This window comes from Amaranthus tricolor, chromosome 7, assembly GCF_026212465.1.
Source record: "Amaranthus tricolor cultivar Red isolate AtriRed21 chromosome 7, ASM2621246v1, whole genome shotgun sequence".
In the NCBI taxonomy this organism is placed as follows: Eukaryota; Viridiplantae; Streptophyta; class Magnoliopsida; order Caryophyllales; family Amaranthaceae; genus Amaranthus; species Amaranthus tricolor.
In genome coordinates, this window is record NC_080053.1 from 29589088 (window position 1) to 29609453 (window position 20366).

The 20366-nt window shown below is 30.1% G+C and overlaps 2 protein-coding genes across 6 annotated transcripts; one reads left to right on the forward strand and one right to left on the reverse strand.

The window, feature by feature from the left end:
• The first annotated feature begins 6415 nt into the window (after positions 1-6415).
• Positions 6416-13000, forward strand: LOC130817704 (protein RICE SALT SENSITIVE 3). 5 transcript variants are annotated; one of them, XM_057683555.1, is made up of 7 exons: positions 6416-7033; positions 8480-8530; positions 9445-9576; positions 9873-9978; positions 11003-11044; positions 11146-11202; positions 12034-13000. In XM_057683555.1, the coding sequence occupies exons 1-7, from the start codon at positions 6903-6905 to the stop codon at positions 12736-12738; spliced, it is 1224 nt and encodes a 407-aa protein (XP_057539538.1). In that variant the 5' UTR covers positions 6416-6902; the 3' UTR covers positions 12739-13000. The 5 variants fall into 5 exon arrangements, with proteins under 5 accessions (XP_057539538.1, XP_057539540.1, XP_057539539.1 ...); XM_057683557.1 differs by lacking the exon at positions 6416-7033 and adding an exon at positions 7041-8395; XM_057683556.1 differs by lacking the exon at positions 6416-7033 and having other exon boundaries at positions 7041-8899.
• A 2679-nt stretch (positions 13001-15679) lies between these two features.
• On the reverse strand, positions 15680-20366 carry LOC130817665 (squamosa promoter-binding protein 1-like). Its single transcript, XM_057683499.1, has 2 exons — positions 19781-20366; positions 15680-16148 (listed from the first exon to the last, which is right to left on the reverse strand). The coding sequence occupies exons 1-2, from the start codon at positions 20227-20229 to the stop codon at positions 15911-15913; spliced, it is 687 nt and encodes a 228-aa protein (XP_057539482.1). The 5' UTR covers positions 20230-20366; the 3' UTR covers positions 15680-15910.

Sequence of the window (20366 nt, forward strand, 5' to 3'; positions counted from 1 at the left end):
AGTACAATTACTTTTTACAGTCTCAGAATGATTACTTATAACCTCAAAATGATTACTTATGATCTTAAAATAATCAATTGAAAAATAGGCTATTATGGAAATTAAACTAAAAAAATAGTAAAAATCAAAAGTAATAAAAAGAGTATAATTTGACCCTTTGATAAAGTAAAAGTACAATTTTTATCATAATACTCTCTCAATTCCAATTGAATTAATTAGTCAGAATGATGCATTAGATGTGGATATTGCATATTAATTCAATAACAAACAAGGGAAATTTTCTTTTACATTTTGATTTTTGACATTCTTTCTTATTAGAAATTTATTTATTGTTAGAAGATAGATATAAAAATAAAAATCATGGGTTGAAAATGATTAATTTAGTTTTGATTAGTACGATATATTTCAAATGGGAAAAACATTAGAGAATGAAGGAAATAGTAAAATGAGTGAAGCAATAAAATAAAAAACTGTTCAACTAGGCTGACATAAAATCAAGTAGAAAATAATTAGATTCAACTTAAAAAAAATACGATTATAAAAATAAAAACCATATAAACATATCAAATTATACTACTACATGTTAAAGTGAAAATAATCAGACTTGAAACACATAATTTAAAATCTAGCTGGTGACTTGAATGAACGCCGGTGAGCATTGAGCCCTTGATTGAAAAGTATGCATTCAGATGGCGAGTGAGAAAGCAGAGCATAAATTGCCGCGTGAGTAGAATATAGAAGACAAAACGCTATTTCCGCAATTCGTGCGGGTTATTACCTTTTTCTCTATTTAAAAAATGATGATGTACCGACTGTCCAATACCATTGCGTTGTCACGTGCGCACGTGACACCTTTGCTTCTGTCTTCACTTTGAAATTTTTTAATTTGCTTACTGAATTAAAAGCTATGCAATGTCCGAATTTATTTTAATTATTATATTTTATGTTTTTATGAATTGTGCATTTCATTTAGATTTGTTTAGAATTGGTACCAAATTTGTAAAAATGTAGAATATTTAGAGAGATGGAGATTTTTATTTGACGGATAAATTACTTAAACATATGGACATGGGTCTTGAATCCTAAGGGTCTAGACCCGATTCGACCTTAATTTTAAGGGTTTGAGTCCACCTATTTTTGGATTCATAGGAAATGTGTTTATGACCTTAGGGTCGAGTTCTGGTCTACATGTTGAGATCTAGATTCGGCCCATGGACCCATATACATTTTTTTTAAAAAAATTATATATTAGTATCATGTGTATTTAATTGTTTAATTTGAAATTTTGTTATATTTTTCAACATTAAGTGATTTTGAAATTTGTCGTTTCATGTAAATAAAAATGTGGTCGTTGTATCTATACTTTAAAAATTAATGACTTGATAAATATTTCATTATAAGAATTTGAATGTTGGAAAACTTTATATATTTCGCTCAATTAGTATAAAATATTAGAAGATCCTCGTTAGTCGAAAATATTTAAATAATTTTATGCGAATGGTCGAAAATTATACTTCATAATATATTTTTTAAGAATTTTCAGGAAAAAAAATAAAATTGTTCTGGACCTAGATCCAGACCCTAGACCCGCGTCCGGGTCTAAAATTTTCAGTTCCAACGGATTCGGATCCGAGTCTGGGTCCAATTAAAAAATCAGGGTTTGGATCTGGATCTTGTTGGACCCAACCCAGATCCGATGCATGTCCATCCCTAGTCACAATAACAGTCGATGGTTTCATGGTCAACATAAAAACTAATTAAATATTCTAAAAATAACAATTTTTTCTTTCACCTCCTCCTCCTCATCATCATCATACCCAGTGTATCTCGCTTATAGAAAATTATGGTCAGGATATGGGGAGGGAAGAACGACGTCGACAGCAGCTCATACCCATAGAAAAGAGTACAGTCAAAGAGTCCCTCGGTTCGAGAAAAATCTTCAAAGAGAGAGAAACCTACAACTTACAAATAGAATAAGCACAGATAACTAAAAATAAAGATAAAAGTAAAGAAGAAGGTAAAGAGCGATAATATGAAAATATTCAATTCCTCACCTAACTTCCTAGCTTTGTTATGAATGTACTTTTATATAACATAACTTCGTTTTTTTAAATTTGTTACATTATGCTCAAAAACTCTTACCTTTAAGACAAACAAGCATTAGCCGGCCTCTTGGTTTCTTAATCTTTAAAAACCATATAAGTACAATACTCCAATCACCTATGGTTCTTCAAGATTAAGAAACCAGTTCAATATTGTAATCCTTTGTACTAAAAAATAAAGTTGATGTTCATACTAGGAACAAGGAAAAACCACTACTTTAATGCCTTTTTTTCCTTATTTAAAATTGTTTATAAATCGAAAATTTTAAATTAATTTAGTTGTTTAAGGGTTTCACATTCATTCTATTCTAATGTCAAGAGTACGTATCTCCTTACATATAAATAGATTTCTCTTCTTTTCTATATGGATTTTCCAGTACACCGCGAGTAAAAAAAATAATATTCTAATATAGATCAATAATATTCTATAGATCAATACATTTGTTTATTGTGATTATGCTTGATGCTTAATGTCTCGCTAGGGCAAATGAGTGGAAGACTATATCATACTCCTTATTCCTTAAGATCTTATTCCAAATCTATCTCATAGTCATGAAATATTTTCAAACCTTTGACCAGAAAAGATACCATAATACCAACCTCTTACAAGGCCAGCTGTGTATAGCAGACAATGTAGAGTGTTACAACTCGTCTATTTTTTTTTAAATTGTGATATTATTCAAATTTTGAGTGGAAACTACTTAGAATATTTTTTTTTTTATTTTTCTATAATAATTCTATTTATTTATCAATCATAAATAATCCTAAATTTAGGGGTATTTGCCTATAATAAATTTGGGTAATTTGATAACTTGTTATAGTAGGTAATTCACAAAAAAAAAACTGAAAATTAAAGTAAAATTAAAGAAAATTAAAAAAATTTACATAAAAATTCCGAATAATTAAAAAAACCAGAAATTCTTTTCAATATTTTTTCGACATTTTATTTTAGTTTATCTTTTTTTAAAAAATTAAAAATTGCTATAACAAGTCATCTGATTACCGAGTTTATTTTAGGAAAATACCCTTTATATTTGAAATTATTCATGATTAATTAATAGATGGAATTATTGTAGGAAAATCATGAAAATATTGAATTATTCTAGGTAATTTTAAAATTTTTTTATCCATTTTATTTTTTTTTTCTAAATTTGTATGCACTTTTAAAATTTTGCAGTAAAAAATGAAAGAAGCTAAGTAGTATTTTGTTTAGGTATCCGCCGTTAGATTGTCTTTACACAAGTGATACAACGTATAACACATGTTAAAGGTCTAACCATTATCCTTAATTTTAGGTTGAAATAGTTATTTAACATTGACTCAAAAGTGAATGAAACAAAAAAAGTCATACATGTTATTTTAGGTGAGTTTTTCTAAGTAAAATAGATAGATAAAATCATAAAATGTAAAATGTATGATTAGTTGTTGGTTGTTGTTATTAATGATCAAAATGATAATATAGATTAATATAATCTAGCTTAATTAGAAAAATTACCTAACATGGTATTAAATGATCATGTTTATTTCTCTTGTTAAAATCATTCACATATTACCATTTGACAAAGTGGTATCAACTATCAAGTGATAATGCAAAATTATAAAAAGAAAAGACAAATTTTTTATTAAGACTGTTTCATCGTGAGACGATTTATTATGGGCTGACCCAAAAGCTAAAAGTGTTAGGTTACCTTTTCAATTTCATTAATTTTTTCTCAAAAATTACAGCAGTTTAATTTTTTGGGCTACTTATATGGACTCGTATCACAGTGAAACGGTCTCATATAAGACTTGCTGAATAAAAGGATAAAACTAAAATAATATATATTTTCACCATTATCATTTACTATCAATAATTAAACATGCATGAATAATTAGAATTAAACATCAGATTACATAGAAAAATGAACAAATCTAGCTGATAGATTCCATTACATGTTGACCATCTGCCTTGAGTTGAGGCATTGTTGCAAAAGACAAATCTTCGCTTATTATATATTCTTGATCGTTATCTCTTGTTATTAAAATTGTTGAAGAAATTAAAGGTCAACAAATGTCATTGTAATCTAAATAGTGTGTGCAATTCTCTTGTTTCAATTCTTTAATAAGAAAGTTTAGTATGGAATTAGTCTATTTTAATGTGTATCAATATTAAAAGTTAAGGTATGAAAATATAATATTATTCCATTTGACAAATACAATACAAATATTCAAAAATATTTATTATTTTAATACACATTAAAATAGTGTAAATTAAATTTATAAAAAATTTTGCAACCAGAAAAAGTCTCCCTAACAAGTTATGCTTTGAGGCCAAATTACCAATTCAACAATATCAAGAATGTAATATTGACACACATAAATGTCCTTTTGGACTTCGAGCAACTCCTATACGCCAAATATACTTTAGAGTCACAATATATATCAAAACATACGTTAAAACATAATTTGCTTTTAGTGATATATATTTAACAATATTTAATTTAAATATCACTATTTTAAATTTCTAATAGTATATATAGTGGATTTAGCAATATTTATTAAACCCTTTAACAGCATAATAAAAATCATACTAAAACCTTTTACGACATAGGATATGGTGACATTTCTCATAAATGCCACTATAGACTATAGTAACAATTACATATGCCACTAAAAGTCAAATAAAGTGTCACTAAATTATTTTACAGTGGACTTAAAATAAAAACCAACAATTATTACACTAAAATATAAATTAGTGACATTTTTTTAATGCATTAAATCCAATATCGCGAAAAATTAAATTTGTTGTAGTGATATTTCATATAGATACATAAATATAAATATTTTTTGAATGCAAACACAAAGAAATAGTTGATGAAATGAATAATTTGAGTAAGATTGTCAAAAGTTATATTGTCGAAGAAAAAAATGCCAACTTCGCAAATTAAAAGAAATTTTTGTGAATGACACACCTTATTCAAATGGATACCTTGATTCATTTTATGATCCTACCATAATAAAGTGCTATAATAATATAATTATACTTGTTTCATACTAATAGTTTTGATATGTGATCATAAATATTTGTTTTAATGAATTTACTACAATTCTATAATTTTTGATAAATTTATATTATTTCTCTTTATTGTATTACAAACTCAAATTATTTGTAACTCGTTTATTTATTTACTTATTATTATTGTTATTATTTTAGTAGAAAATGACAAATATGACATATTCCAAACTAAAGCAATAAGAAGTACATGCCATTTGCCAATTCAACCCTTAAGAACCAATCTTAGCTACTTGACACCTCCTTAGCCAAACAAAGCCCACTTGGTTGTTGGATCTTACTATTATTTCTTCAATTGTATCCAACCAAAAGATCCTAACAGACAAAAGGGTAAAACAGTCATTTAATCAACCTTACCCCACCCACCCCACCCCAAAATGTGAGCAAAAAATACCTCTCTTTTGCCCCCCCCTTCATCTCCTTTCCCAAAGTCTCATCTTACATTTTTTCTTAGGGGATAGGATAAAAGCTGTCCCCACCTTTTTCTTTTTGTCTTAATAAATAGTTACCGTCTAATTTGTCCTAATAAAAATATCATAATTTTATTTTAATTTTGTCTATTTTATTTTATATTTTTATTTTACATAATTTATATTATTTTTTTACTTTTTCTTTTATAATTATAATTATATTTTAAAAATTTTTAAAGGGACTACCCATTTATTTCATAGGATTTGTTATAACTGCCTTACTACTCCTTCCTATTCAACTTATATGTTTCATTTTCTTTTATGATCAAGTCACCTTAATTGTCTCATTTCTATTTTTGGTATGGATTTTTGACTTTTATGCCCTTAGTAACTTTATCCTATTTTCAATTATACCCTTCATTACCCATACTAATTTTCCTCCCTTACATTAAAAACCCATAATACCACTCTCTTTTTTACCCTTAGGATTCCACTTTTGACTTTCCTTAAAATTCGTGAAAAGTCAAATGAGACTCTTAAGGTGAATAGGAGGGAGTATTTATCTTTAATTATAAGTCATGCTTTTTTAAACTCATTGACGTAGGTATTAATTTATCTTATTTGCACATTTTGTCAACTGTTGTTAAATAAACACTTTTTCGTTAATCTTTAAGAAGATATATTATGTCTAATAAAATTAGTTTTATTTTTTTAGTCTGTTTTATAGAAGTTGTCTCATTTTTATGTTTGATTATAACCCTTAATCCTTCCTTAACTTTCATTATACTTTTGACCTATATTTTAATAATCTTAACCAAATATTTCTTCCACATTATTGAAAAATATAAAGCATTTTAAACTATTTATATGTGAAGCTAATTCTTTGGGAGAGTGGGATTACTTATTTTAGAAGTGTAGCAATTCTTTTGTGATAAAGGAGTATATTATTCATACTTCTATACTTCTATCATTCATGGTATACTCTTATGGTCTCCCTAATCCCTAGTCCCTACTAAACTTTGTAGTTATATCCTCACATTTACTAATTCGTCCCATTGTTTTTACCAAATCTCTCCTTGTTTGCAACAATCAAAGAGAAAGAACCCTTTTTTTTTTTAATGTCACAAGTGATAAACATGAAGAAAGGAAGCACCTTTTTTGTTCATTCTTGCTATAAACAATCTAGCTTTTGCTAAACTACTCTGTTTTTCTTCTACCCAAAATAAGAAAAAAGAAAAAACAATCTTCCTCGGTGTTAAGTTAAGAGCAAAGACAGAGTAAGAGAAAGAAAGGGTTTGTTTTGAGAAGTGAATAAAAGTTAGAGAGAGAAAGTTAGAAATGGTGGGCTCAGGAGCAGGAGATAGGAGCAAAGAAGCAGTAGGGATGATGGCCCTTCATGAGGCCCTCAGAAATGTCTGTTTAAACTCAGACTGGACTTACTCTGTCTTCTGGACCATCCGTCCTCGCCCGTAAACACTCACTTTCTTTTTCTCTCTCTAGAAATCATCCTCATTTTCTTTCTATATTTGTTTGCTTTTTGGGGGTGATTATTATTAGTGAAAATATGATGTGGGTTTTAGTTAATTAGGATGAATTAGTGAGTAACTTCAAATGGGTTGTGCTAAAAAAACCAAATCTTTTTTCCTTTTTGGATGTTTCTCTCTCTATAAATCATTCTCATTTTCTCTTGTATGGTGTTTGGGGATGATTATTAGTGAAAATATGATGTGGGTTTTAGTTAATTAGGATGAGTTAGTGATTAACTTCAGATGGGTTGTGCTAAAAAAACAAATCTTTTTCCTTTTTGGATGTTTCTCTCTCTATAAATCATTCTCAAATTCTCTTGTATGGTGTTTGGGGATGATTTTTAGTGAAAATATGATGTGGGTTTTACTTGACTAAGATGGGTTAGTGATCAACTTCAAATGGGTTGTTAGACTTGTTAGCAAAACAATGCTCCCTTTTCTTTTTGGATGTTTATATCTCTCTAAAAATCATTCTCATTTTCTCTTGTTTGTTCTTTGGGGATGATCATTAGTGTTTGGGTTTTACTTGATTAGGATGGATTAGTGATTAACTTTAAATGGGTTACAAAAAAATCATATTCCCTTATCCTTTTTGGATGTTTCTCTATCTATATATCATTCTCGTTTTCTCTTGTTTGGTCTTTGAGGATGACTATTAGTGAAAATATGATGTGGGTTTTACTTGATTAAGATGAATAAGTGACCAACATCAAATGGGTTTTACCTAAAATTCCACTTCTTTTTTCCTTTTAAGATTTTTCTTTCTCTATAAATCATTCTCATTTTCTCACTATAACTTCTACATGTTATTTGGGGATTTTTTTAGTGAAAATATGATGTGGGTTTTAGTTAATTAGATGAATTAGTGGTTATCAAAAATCACACTCCCTTATCCTCTTTGGATGTTTCTCTCTCTATAATCATTCTCATTTTCTTTGTTTTTTAGGATGATTAATAAAGAAAATATGATGTGGGTTTTACTTGAATAAGATGAATTTGTGAAATGGGTTGTACCAAAAATCCCACTCTTTTTTCTTGTTGGATGTTTCTCTCTCTATAAATCATTCTCATTTTCCCTCTCATAACTTTTAGTATAAATTCTTTCTAGGGATGATTAATGGTAAAAATGATGTGGGTTTTTCTTGATTAGGATGGATTAGTGATTAACTTCAAATGTGTATTACCAAAAATCTCAATCCTTTTCCCTTTTTGTATCTTTCTCTATAGAAACCCCACTTATGTCCCCTTGTTTTTGTCTCTCTTGAAAGCCCACCAAGTACAATAAATCAGAAACACTTCCAAGAAGTAGTAGTAGTTGTAATTGTTTCATTTTTATGATTGTTATCAAGTTTTCTGAAATGGGTATTTATTTTTTTTCCATTATTGCAGGAGAGTAAGAGGTGGAAATGGTTGCAAAGTTGGAGATGATAATGGAAGCTTGTAATTATTCTTCTTTCGTCTTCACTCTAAAACTCAGAGCTGGTGCAGGGGACCATTGAATATTGATAGTGTTTTTATTCTTTTTTTTCCATGATTAATTTGATGTTGAAATCTTTTTTGTGATTTTCTTGGCGCATTAAATGATGATTAGCTTTAAATGATTGTTAATCTCTTTTTCCTTTTTCTTATCTTATTATTGGTCTTGATTATAATAGCACTCTAATTTGATTATTATCATGATCAACTTGATTTTTAAGTGCCCTAATGATTTAGGCCTTATTAGAGTAGAGTATTCATGATTGATGAACTTGTTATATTGGGATTTTCTAGGGCTAGTTAACAAGGGCGAATTCGAGGTACTAATATAGGGTAGGCAAATACTCATCTTTGCATATGTATTGAAGTCTTGCGTGCAATTTTTCTATGATATATGTTGCACAATTTAATATTGAAATGCAACACCATGGTGTTATGCATCAACCATCAGTTTAAGCTTTTTGTTGAGTTGGTTCCTTTGGACGGTGCACTCAAGTCACCCATTCCAACAAACATAAATTGGATTTTTAATCAAATGATAGTGGCCCGAGTAGGCCATGGCCTAGGCTGGCTCGGACCTGGATTCTCTCTTGCTTGACCAATCAATTGTTTATGCAAAAATCCTGCTTTTATGGTCTTTGAACTCATTTTTCCTTTCCCCTTTTGCTTCAATTTGTTATTTTTATACAACTTTCTTAAGTATTTTTAAATTGTCAACTTGCCAATCTTCTTTAATTAATCACATTGATTAAGCTTCCTGTAAATTACTTAGTTTATTGCTCCGAACTTAATTTTCTAGTAATTTTTTTTCTTTTTATTTATGGGTGACACCCAAGTCAGTTGGACTCGAACTGATATATTTGAAATGAATGGTGAAGGATGTTGATGTGGGAAGACGGGTTTTGCCGAGGAAGAGGAGTAGCAGATTGCTTGGACGAGATGGATAGTGAAGATCCGGTCAGGAAGTCCTTCAGCAAAATGTCCATTCAGTTATATAATTATGGAGAAGGGTGGGTACTTGGTAGGTGTTATTATTATATGTGTACTCCATTTCCCTCTCCTTATCTACCCTTAGAAAAACCCGATCTTGTTGGGATTAAAGTTTTGACATTGTTATATGTCTGGCCTTGAGAAAAAGAAGTTTATATAGCTCCAATATTGAACTCGAAAATAATTCCTAAAAGTACTTCTATTGCTAAACCAGCATGATTTATTCATCTAGGGTCCATAGATGCAAATGTGACGCTTTTTGGTGCTTTGTTGGCTTTTATATCTTGCTAATTTGAATTGTTCGGTATTAATGCAGGTTAATGGGGAAGGTTGCTTCTGATAAATGTCACAAATGGGTTTTTAAAGAGCCTTCAGAATGTGAACCAAATATTTCAAACTATTGGCAGAGCTCATTTGATGCTGTATGTACTATCAAGTCAATTTTAGCTTATATTATTACTTACAGTTTGATTGGCTCTTATTATAACATGATTCCTCGAAAATTTGCGCTGTTTTTAGTTGTACAATGTTTTGATGTCGATAAATGACTCACATAGTCCTGATTTAGGAGTCTCATGTACGCAACCTTATCGCTTTATTGGTGTAATAAGAAAAAGGGTGTTTTTGTTTGACTTTTGATAGTAAACCTTATCTACAACTACGCATAAATAAGTGCACATCCGTTAATAAGTCAGTTTACTTTAGTTATTTTATAATTTCAAATCAAAGAATTATAGATTTTTTTGCTAGTGTACTATTGTTTGACAAAAAACGTTTGTGCATTGGAAGATAAGTATTGAACATACGTAGTAGAATTGGGAGTTTTGAGATGAAAACAAGCGAATAATTTATGAAACGTCGAGAAATTAAAAAGTTAATATGGGATGGAACGGATTCATTTTGTTCTATATGTAGAATATGCAAAAGCTAGCACATCATTATCAATGGGAGGAGGGAATTACGATTTTTCAATTTTTATCTACCAAAAAACTCTGGCCCTAGCTGATAAATTTGTTATTAGATTTGTACACAACAAGACCCGCATATAATGAGAGTTGACTGCACACAAACCCGATGAGGTTCCATCCTAAAACCAATTGGTATTAGGTAGCCCATCAAGTATATATGACAGTCAACATCTCACTAATACTTCGATGTTGGATTACATCTGAGTTATTTACCAACACTAGCAATACATAATGACGAGATAATTAAATATTTCAGCAATATTTTGTTTTATTATGGTCTACTTAAAAGACACTAAGATTAGTATATTAGAAAGGAATGGAAGATTAAGACATATTTGGGCTCACTTGGTTGCTACTGCTTTTATATGGCCCCTCAATTAGAAATTTTAGATTTTCCATCATTTCATGGTATATATGTTTAATAATTATGTTTAGGACCAGTAACTATTCTTATGATTTGATCGTTGTATTCGTACAGCTTCCTCCTGAATGGACTGACCAATTTGAATCTGGTATTCAGGTTAGAAATTTTAACTTCAGTTTGATTATCAGCGCTAATTTTTATGTTTACTTGTGTTTTGACTGTATTTATCGTGTGCTCTTGTTATGTCGTATGAACAGACAATAGCTGTGATTCAAGCTGGTCATGGACTTCTTCAATTAGGTTCCTGCAAAATTGTGAGTAGCCTCGTCTTCTCTTTTCTTTTTACTCATTTCTCGTTTTTTATATGTTCTTACGAGTATATCGTCGTGGTATAGTCACTTGTAATTAGAATACTCGCAGGGGCGGATAAAAAATTGACGAATTCATTTAAGACCCTGTGCAATTTTAAAAAATTATGATATTTTTCTAACAACTTTGTATCTTTAAACACTTAACATATACTACGTAATATTGTTGCTCGCAACTTTGTGGGGCCCTGTGCGGTCTCCCCTGGATACTCAATCCATGAGTATTTGAGATTACTAGATATACATTAGACAATACATTATGGGGAACATAGTCAAAAAGCAAACCTTTAGTTGTCATTAGAGCTTGATTAGCAGCACAATTTTAATATAAAGCCCCTTTTTTCAGATGGGATTGCTAAACAATTTGTTAGCACTAAGCAACCTTTTTAAGCTAAAGCAACTTTTTATGCACTTAATACTGTGCAGTTAAGGTAGCCAGGTGCCTTAGTGTCTTTATTTGTTACAACATTTCATTACGCGGATCTTACCGAGTAGTTTTCACTTGGGCTTCCACTAAGGTAGAGTTTGGAAGGGTTAGATGTACGCAACCTTAACCTCATAATAACAACGAGGTTTCTCCAATGGACTTCTGGTAGAAAACATTATGTATGTATGTATGTATTCGTTATGATGCATAGTTTAGAAATTAAATTACTAGAAAAACCTTAATTATTAATTTTTCAGTTTAAAACTCGGAAAAATATTTGGGGAAAAGATGTCTCGTCTAAGAACAAAATTGGTGATGATGTTACTAAAATGTGTAAATTTGTGATTCAGATACCTGAAGACCTCCACTTCGTGCTACGAATGAGGCATACCTTTGAATCTCTAGGCTACCAATCCGGCTTCTATTTATCACAACTTTTCTCCTCAACTAGAAATGCTTCCTCTTCTTCCACTTTTCCCACAAAGCAGCCCGGCCCTCCTTTGGGCCCTCCTCCGCTCTTCAACTGGGGCCCGCGCCCTATATCGTCTCCAGCTCCAATGCTTGCACCTCCAAATTTTCAGAGACCTCTTGGATTCCCGCCTACTAAAGATGAGCCTCACATGTTTTTAATGCCTCACTCGTCCGAAAATCGGATGGGAGAAATGATGGGTGAACACGAGTCAGATATCAAATGGCCTAATGGACTTTCATTCTTCAATGCTCTCACCGGAAGGGCCGATGAAGCAAAACTGTTATTTAGCCCGGAAAACTTGGGACACAAACCCGATCAAGTTTCTAACCCTGAGGGTCCAAACCCGAATATGCAAGGTGCGGGTGGAGGGAACCCAAATGAGTTCCTAAGCTTGGATAGCCATCAAGAACAAATGAGAAAAAATATGGAGAACAAATTCAAAAGGAGCTTTACATTACCTGCTAGAATGACTTCTTCAGCTTCCTCAACTTCACTTGATCATCATCCTCAAAACCCTCCAGAATACCGCAATCCCGAAACTGGAATGTACCCTGATGTAATGGAGACATTCTTGGATCAATAATAAGAGTGGATGAATCAATCTGTTAGAATGGGATGAGGGTGTAGGAAACTTTGTAACTAGGTTATGCTAGTTTTCTTTCTTTTTGTTTAGTTAGTAGGTTTTGTTCTTAGATTGTTGTTTATGTACTGTTCTGTTCCTTCTCAGCTTTAGGCTTATGTTAGTTGTTTTCTTTACTTATCTTATGTTTTAACTAAGTTTCTTCACCAATTTATTGTAGTTTATGGGAACATAAATTCTAGTTCAAGTTTCCTTGCCTTCTCAATTCGCACGCTCCTCAACTTGGAAAAATGTACAATTTTTGTGGGCAAATGTAATGATTTTGTCCCATTTTGCACCATCAATATGTTATACTTTCTCTATTTCATTCATTTTGCATTAATTATCATTTTGTTTTGTATTTTACTCATTTGACATTATTTTTATTTTTGGACAATGATCTACTTGTTTTTTTAATTTCATCCATACATTTTAACACTCTTTTACTTTCATTCACACAATTTATTTTCTCTTTTTATTTATTAGCAATTTTTTAAAAATCCTACAATTTCTCTTTGGTTCAAATCTATTGGGACAGAGAGAATATATCATTTGACAAGTCTAATAAAGAGTAAGCAACTATCACGAGATAATATGTCAGTCTTTGGTTGAGTTTTGGGTTAATTTTAAGTTGGATTAAAATTTGATAAGTCTAGCTAGTTCATTTAATTATAAATTAATTCAGTTGGGAAGGCTATGCATTTATCTATATTATTTGGTTTATGGTCTATTTTTCCTTGTACTTTTGTAATAAGGGGTCGATTCTCATTATTTACCGAAAGATTAATTTTTCACTTTATGACCTTAATAAAAATCATTCATGTAATCTCTTCATATCCCTCCCCTTCAAATCTCTGCTCTTTCATTTTGTTATCTAAAGAAGCGATTATGCATTCTTTTAAATTCCTTTCTTTTCTTTTTTTTTTATTTCTTTACATCTAAACACATCGTAATAGTCAAAGTCTCACTGAAAATTGGGCCTACTATGAAAAAGTAAAAGAGCCCTTCTTCACTCGAATTTTTGAAATACTTAAGAAAAAAAAATAATAATTAAATAAACTAAGTTCTAAACTTATTCCAAAAGTAAGCGTGAAATTCCCAAACTTGAGGTTTGGGTCTGTTCGCAGTTACTAACTACGAACTCCGAACAGGTCAAAAAAGACAAAAATAGCTGTTCCCACTTAGTATCTGGGAACAACTATTTTGTCCTGTTGCTGTTCGCAGTTAGTAACTGCGAACATGTCAAAACAGGTTGTTATGAATAAGCATGTGTGACTTGAGTGCACATTAAAGGATGAATTCATGTGTGTGACTCTTGGTTGATGGAAACTAAATGGGTGTAATTATGTGGAAGAGTATTCATGAAGAATTATGGGTGTTAATGAGGAATAATGAAGAAAATGAAAGGGTTTGATTTATTGTATGCTCGATCAAAATTTTGACAGAGGAAGCAGTAAGGTCGCTCGACCTACCCGCTCGACCGAGCGAGCCATTTTGGTGGGTCGAGCGGTCAGACAGAATGCTCCAGATTTTGCTGATACTCGCTCGACCGAGCCGCTCGACTGAGCGAGCTCTCTGATCCGGTCGAGGATCCTCTGATATGCATGGGATGCTTGTTTTCGACCTTTCAAATCCTTAGAGTTATTTCTTAGTATTCATTACTCAATATTAACTATGTATTCAAGTGAGCTATTGATATTCTAGTATCTAGTACTATATATATAGCTCTCATACTCACACATCAAACACATCAAAAACACAATTCTAAGCCAAACACATAGCCTATTGTTTTTATCTCTTACTCAATTGTAATTCTTCATTAAGAAGTGTTGTTTATACTCATTCTTGATATAATATAAACAGAAACTACACACCACGGAGGACGTAGCCATCATTGGGTGAACCTCCTTAAATCCTTATGTCCTTTTGATTAGCTTACATTGTCAAACATTGTTTTGTTCATTGTTGTTTTGTATTGTTCTTAGCATCGTAACGGTTTTGGCAAACGTTTTCACAGGTCAAATAGTTGTTCGCAGTTAGTAAGTGCGAACAACTATTTTGTCTTTTTTGACCTGTTCGCAATTAGTAACTGCGAACAGCCCCAAACCTCAGGTCAGGTTTGAGAATTTCACGCTTACTTTTAGAATAAGTTTAAAACTTAATTTATTTAATAATAATTATTTTTTTTAAGTATTTCAAATTTTCTCTTCACTCCAGATCCAAAATTGGACTATTCTCTACAATCTACCTTTTTTGGCCCAGGAAAAATTCTATAAATATTTACAAATCGGTAGAAAATTTGAATATAAACTATTAATTTATTTAGGTAATCTTACTAAAAAAAAAATCTCTCACAAGTAGCAGATAAATATTATTGCTTTTGATAAGTAGAACATTTTTCTTGTCCTAATGTTAAAACCCTTTTTGTCGAGCATAGCTTTGACTTCAAATCAGAAAACCTTTTTTATCATCACCAATCAAAACTAATTTGATTAATATTCTTAGTGAAAATGAAGAAAGCATAATATCAAAGAAACATATATGTGCTAATGTGCATGCATGGGCGAAGCTGGCTAGGGTTTGGCTCCGAGGCCCATCCCGACGATTCGTTCATTTTCTTCGAGTTTGGCCATATTATAACTATTAGAGCCATATTACGTCAAAAATTTGTTGGTTCCATGGTTAAAAAAGCTTTATTAGTGTATGAGTGCATTACATGCAGTTCACCATTCTCATTATATTCAATATATTTCGATCATAATAATTATAATTAGAGTCAAAAAGAAAAAAAATAACATCAAACTATACCTTTATCAAAGGACTTTACGACTGATGAGACTCTCAACTCGATAATGATGAGACTCTCAACTCGATAAAAAACTGCAAATGAAAATTGAGACAATACATTGCATGCAATTGATAGTTGATGATTAATATTCTAATCCATTATCCATACATAATAAGTAGCATAAATTTCTCCTGCAGTTTCCAACACTTAATTAATTACTACATACAAAGTCTTAAATAATTAATAATTCCAATATTTGGTGATCAGAAGTGGCTTAGATGACAGCCAGTGATCAGATGGTCATAATGATGACAGAAGAGAGGGAGCAACATTTAGCCATATTTTTAATTAAGTCAGCTGAAAATGCTTATAAATAGAGCTCACATTCCCACCAGAATAGGAAATCTGATTAGTTTTGTTTGCTGCCCTTTCCAACTGTGTGTTGGGGTTAGACCCTTTTGTCTGGCTTGACGACCCGCCTTCTCCCTGAGACTCCGATGAGCTTTTCCGACGCCTCTCGTTGTGCCCTGCTAACCGCCTCCTACAACTCCTTTTCGTCTCGTCAAACTCGCCTAGCTCATGAAACCTGTCAATATTGTGCTAATTTGTATGAGTACGACTAATGTAAAATGATGTATTAATAATGTATGCGCTTTGTGTTTATGTAAAGTTTCAGATAATATTTGTTATTAAGTGACACGCATCTAATTTTGAAAGTCTAGCTACTTACAAACCATGTGATATACGTAAAAACCACAGTTAAAATGGCTAAAGATAACTCAAAATGAGCTGAACTGAACTGAATAACGACTTTTTGATAAACTCAGCCAATTATGGTATTGAAAAAAGATGTTGACTTTACCCTTTTTATGCGTCACAAAATTAGATCCAAGGGCAAAGGTAAGAAAGTATCAAGGGGATTCAGATTTGAACCTGCCTAGGCTAAATAAATTATGATTTAGTATTATTTAATTAATCTACTTATATTGAATTGTGTAATATATAATACAAAATAATAACAATCAAATTGGTATTTACTAAACAAATTAGAAAACGAGTGTTTTTAACTATTCTATGTACTAGTATCTTCAATGAAGTATATATGTTTGCCATGTAGAGTGCACTAATTAGACTTGAAAGCTGAGTTGGCATTTGTCTGTTTCTTAGAGAATAAAATAAAATTTGTTGTGGGGAGGGTAAGATAAAGGATGTTGACCGTTTACTTTATGCTCCAATACATATGGTAAGGTAAGACTCAATTTCAGCCTCACCGGTCACCTTATACGGTTATACCGCTGATCTATATTCTTCAATTCTTTTTCTTTTTTATAAGGTCAGATTTTGTCCATATATTTTCTCAAAACTTTTATAGTATTAAATAATAAAAATAATAATAAAAAGTTAGAGTAATTTTAGTAGGAAAATATCTTGATAATTGTAATGATTATGCTTTTTATATGATCAAAGTTTGTAAAAAAACTTTTTTATAATCAAAGTTTCATTACTATGAGAATGACATAATACATCTCATACAAATTTACGGTACAAGTCGTTTTTATTAGAACATTTTAATATCAACAACCAAATAGGCCATTAGTTCCTAAGTTGAATATTTTATTTGATGTAGGTATTTTTATGTTTGAGAGAATATATTCTCACTGTCTCCTTGATAAGATAATGCAACAATCTCTACAATTGCATAAGAATTAAGAAAATTAATAAGATAAATAAATTGTTTTGATATGATTAAAAATGATAGAAAATAAAGAAAATGTGTGAATATTTAAGAATTATGGTTTAGCTTAAGGCCTTACTAGTCAATAGTTTTCCCTTTTAACTTTGTGAAATGTGTGAATTATCAGCTTATCTCTTATAGAAAGAATTGATATCTTCTCCCCTTATCCATAGAGATTTTCTAACCTATCTCCAAATCTAACAAAATAAGTGATGAAAACATAATCCATAATAAAAACATTGTAAAGTAAAGAAATGAATCAAAATAAAAATATTGAAAAATTTATAAAAAAGGAAATCTTATTACATCTAATTATTTTATTTTATAATGTATTATCTCCAACATTTTTATATGAATATTATCTCTAACAATAGAAGCGTAGATTACAAAATTGATACAAATGTGATATGAAAATTGAGTTTATATGTCGGTTAATAATTTATAATTTTTTAATTTCAGATTAATATTAGATTATTTTAAATATATGACTTGCTAAATTATAAATATTTCTTATTTATACAAGATGTAGAAGATATTTACTATTAAAAGTGAGTCATAAAGTAAAATATTGCAAAATTAAAATGGGACGATCAATGACACGTAGCTTTCAATACTAAAACTTGCGAAATTGGCCAGTGATCAGTGATCATTGATCTGATCAGTTAGTGATTAATGATCAACGATGACATTGTACACCATTACTAACAGAATCAAAAGATTTAGAAGTCCTTATTATAAATTTTATGATGTCCGTTCAAACAAAGTTTTCTTATCGAATTTCTTGGAGAGATTTGAGTTCGATATAAAACAATACCTCCTCAGTTTACTCTGTAACCTTTTAAAAAATAGTTTTCTTATCAAAAGTATGGACTAATACTCCCTCCGTCTCATAATATTTGCTACAAGTATATATTGCAAAAATATCAAAAAAAAAAAAAGAGAAAAGGACATAATTGTGGATGAACTGAAAAGAAAATAAATATATAAAAAATATAAATCATAAACTAAAATAAAAATTAACGAATTTTATGAAATAAATTAAAATGAAAAACATAAAAAAAAAAAAAGGACAAAGGGGGTAATGAATTGGACTAATCACAAAGTTTTATACCATATTAAAAAAAATGTAACGGATGCTTATCATTTCAAAAATTGAACTACTTTGAAACCTTGTTTCTAAATCAACATCACTTAAATCATACTTCACGTGGAGATAAGATGAAAATATGGTATAAAATCCAAAAAGATAGAAGTACTTTTCATGGACTTATTTTGAAAAAAACAAAAAGAAAAAACAAAGCAAACAACAAACTCCAAATTCTTTCTTAAAAAATCCTAACCTCAAAATAAATAAAAAGCAAATTTCTTACAAAATAAAATGATATCTAAAATTTGATAATCAACAAGAAAAAAAAGGAAAACATCAATATATTCATATATCATTTGAAGTATATAATTTTCATAAACTTAATCAAACTTTTACTTTTAGACCAAGCTACCTCGGGCATGTAATAACAAAAATTATAACCTAAGCTACATCAACTTTTGCTCCTTTTATTTTTAATTTTATTATGTATTTTATGAATGGGCAATATTAGGCATTATATTAAATTGTTATTATTTCCTTCATACATTTAGTGAATTTCACTTATTAAAATAAAAGTATAGCAAAATTTACAATATCAAAATATATAGTCTAAAAAATTCAAAATACAAATTAAATAGCACTTCTATAATTATTTTTTTTTTTGAGATTATCTAATGATTTACTCCCATACTAAATTTCTCAAAAAAGTATGACCCACAAAAATTTAACTCTACCATTATAAACTCCTAGCAATTTTCAATCATCACTTAAAAATCTCTATAAATTCCCATTTTTTATAGTATTAAATTGATCATTATTTATAATTTTAAATTAATTATTTATAATCTTAAAATAATAAATTACAATTTTAAAGTTGTCAATGAAGAAAATAGACAAATTGTATGTGTTCATTTCATAATGAGACTGTTTCATATAAGATGAGAAGAAAAATCTCTTGGTGATGTTAAAATAGAAAATTTGAGCTCTTGACATCTAAAATTCTGACTTCGTGTTTTAATTTTATGTTTTTTTTCTTGTTTTTATAGTATATGGTAAGCTAAGGAAAAGATTGGACACAACAAGAATTGAATTTAAATTCTCTATTAGGAAATCAAATTCAAGCTCATATTCAACTGAGATAAGATCCAATTATATAAAAAACACAAATATATAACCGATACTTCTATTACTTAAGAAAATTGTAAATTATATTAAAATTTATTTAAGTTAATATCCTTGCACAAGAAAAAAAAAATTTGGAATCTAAAAAATTTAGAACTAGACCGCTTTACTCCTTCTAATCGATAGTCATGTATACTCCGATCTTACTGAGATGAAACCCGATTTTGAAAATTGATGAAATTTGAAATTAGAAATATAATGAGAAGAAAAAAACCTGCTACATTGTTGACAAAAGCGTTGAGGAATTCCGGCAACAAGAACAGAAGGAGCCTTAGCATGATACTCACAAACCTTATGACGACGATGGTAACGTTTAGCATCACTCAGATCTGCCGTACATTTTTCTGCTTGACAATTAACCATATGCATTCCTCTTTCATTATTACCTGATTTTCTACCACTCATTAGTCTCTTTTGTTTCTTATCTTCATTACTACTTATACTTTTTGTAGTAAAACCCATCATTTCTTCATCTTCATCATCATGATCAGACCCATGATCATCAACATCATCTTGATGATCATATGATAATGATGAAGAGTTCTTAAATGGGTTGTTGTTGGAGGTGTTGGTTGTTGTTGATTTTGATTGTGATTTGTCTTTTTGTATCATCATCATCATCATCCTTTTGTTGTTGTTGGGTTCTGGTTTGCGGAATTCCATGAAGGATATGAGGGAAATAATGCAAGGAAATTGTGTTGGGAAGCTAGAGAATGTTGTAAGAATGGAAGTGGGATGTTGTGGTGAGTTTTTATGTGAAAAAAAGTGGAAAAGTTTAGTGAATTTTTTGAAGAAAAAGA

Bases quoted from the DNA above. Each gene is read 5' to 3' on its own strand.
- LOC130817665 (XM_057683499.1), bottom strand. From the start codon at position 20,229: ATGGAATTCCGCAAACCAGAACCCAACAACAACAAAAGGATGATGATG. The intron at 16,149-19,780 runs GTTTTTTTCTTC...CAATATTGACAG, and splicing joins TTTTGTCAACAATGTAGCAG to GTTTCATGAGCTAGGCGAGT.
- LOC130817704 (XM_057683555.1), top strand. From the start codon at position 6,903: ATGGTGGGCTCAGGAGCAGGAGATAGGAGCAAAGAAGCAGTAGGGATG. The intron at 9,979-11,002 runs GTATGTACTATC...GTATTCGTACAG, and splicing joins GGCAGAGCTCATTTGATGCT to CTTCCTCCTGAATGGACTGA. The intron at 11,045-11,145 runs GTTAGAAATTTT...TCGTATGAACAG, and splicing joins AATTTGAATCTGGTATTCAG to ACAATAGCTGTGATTCAAGC.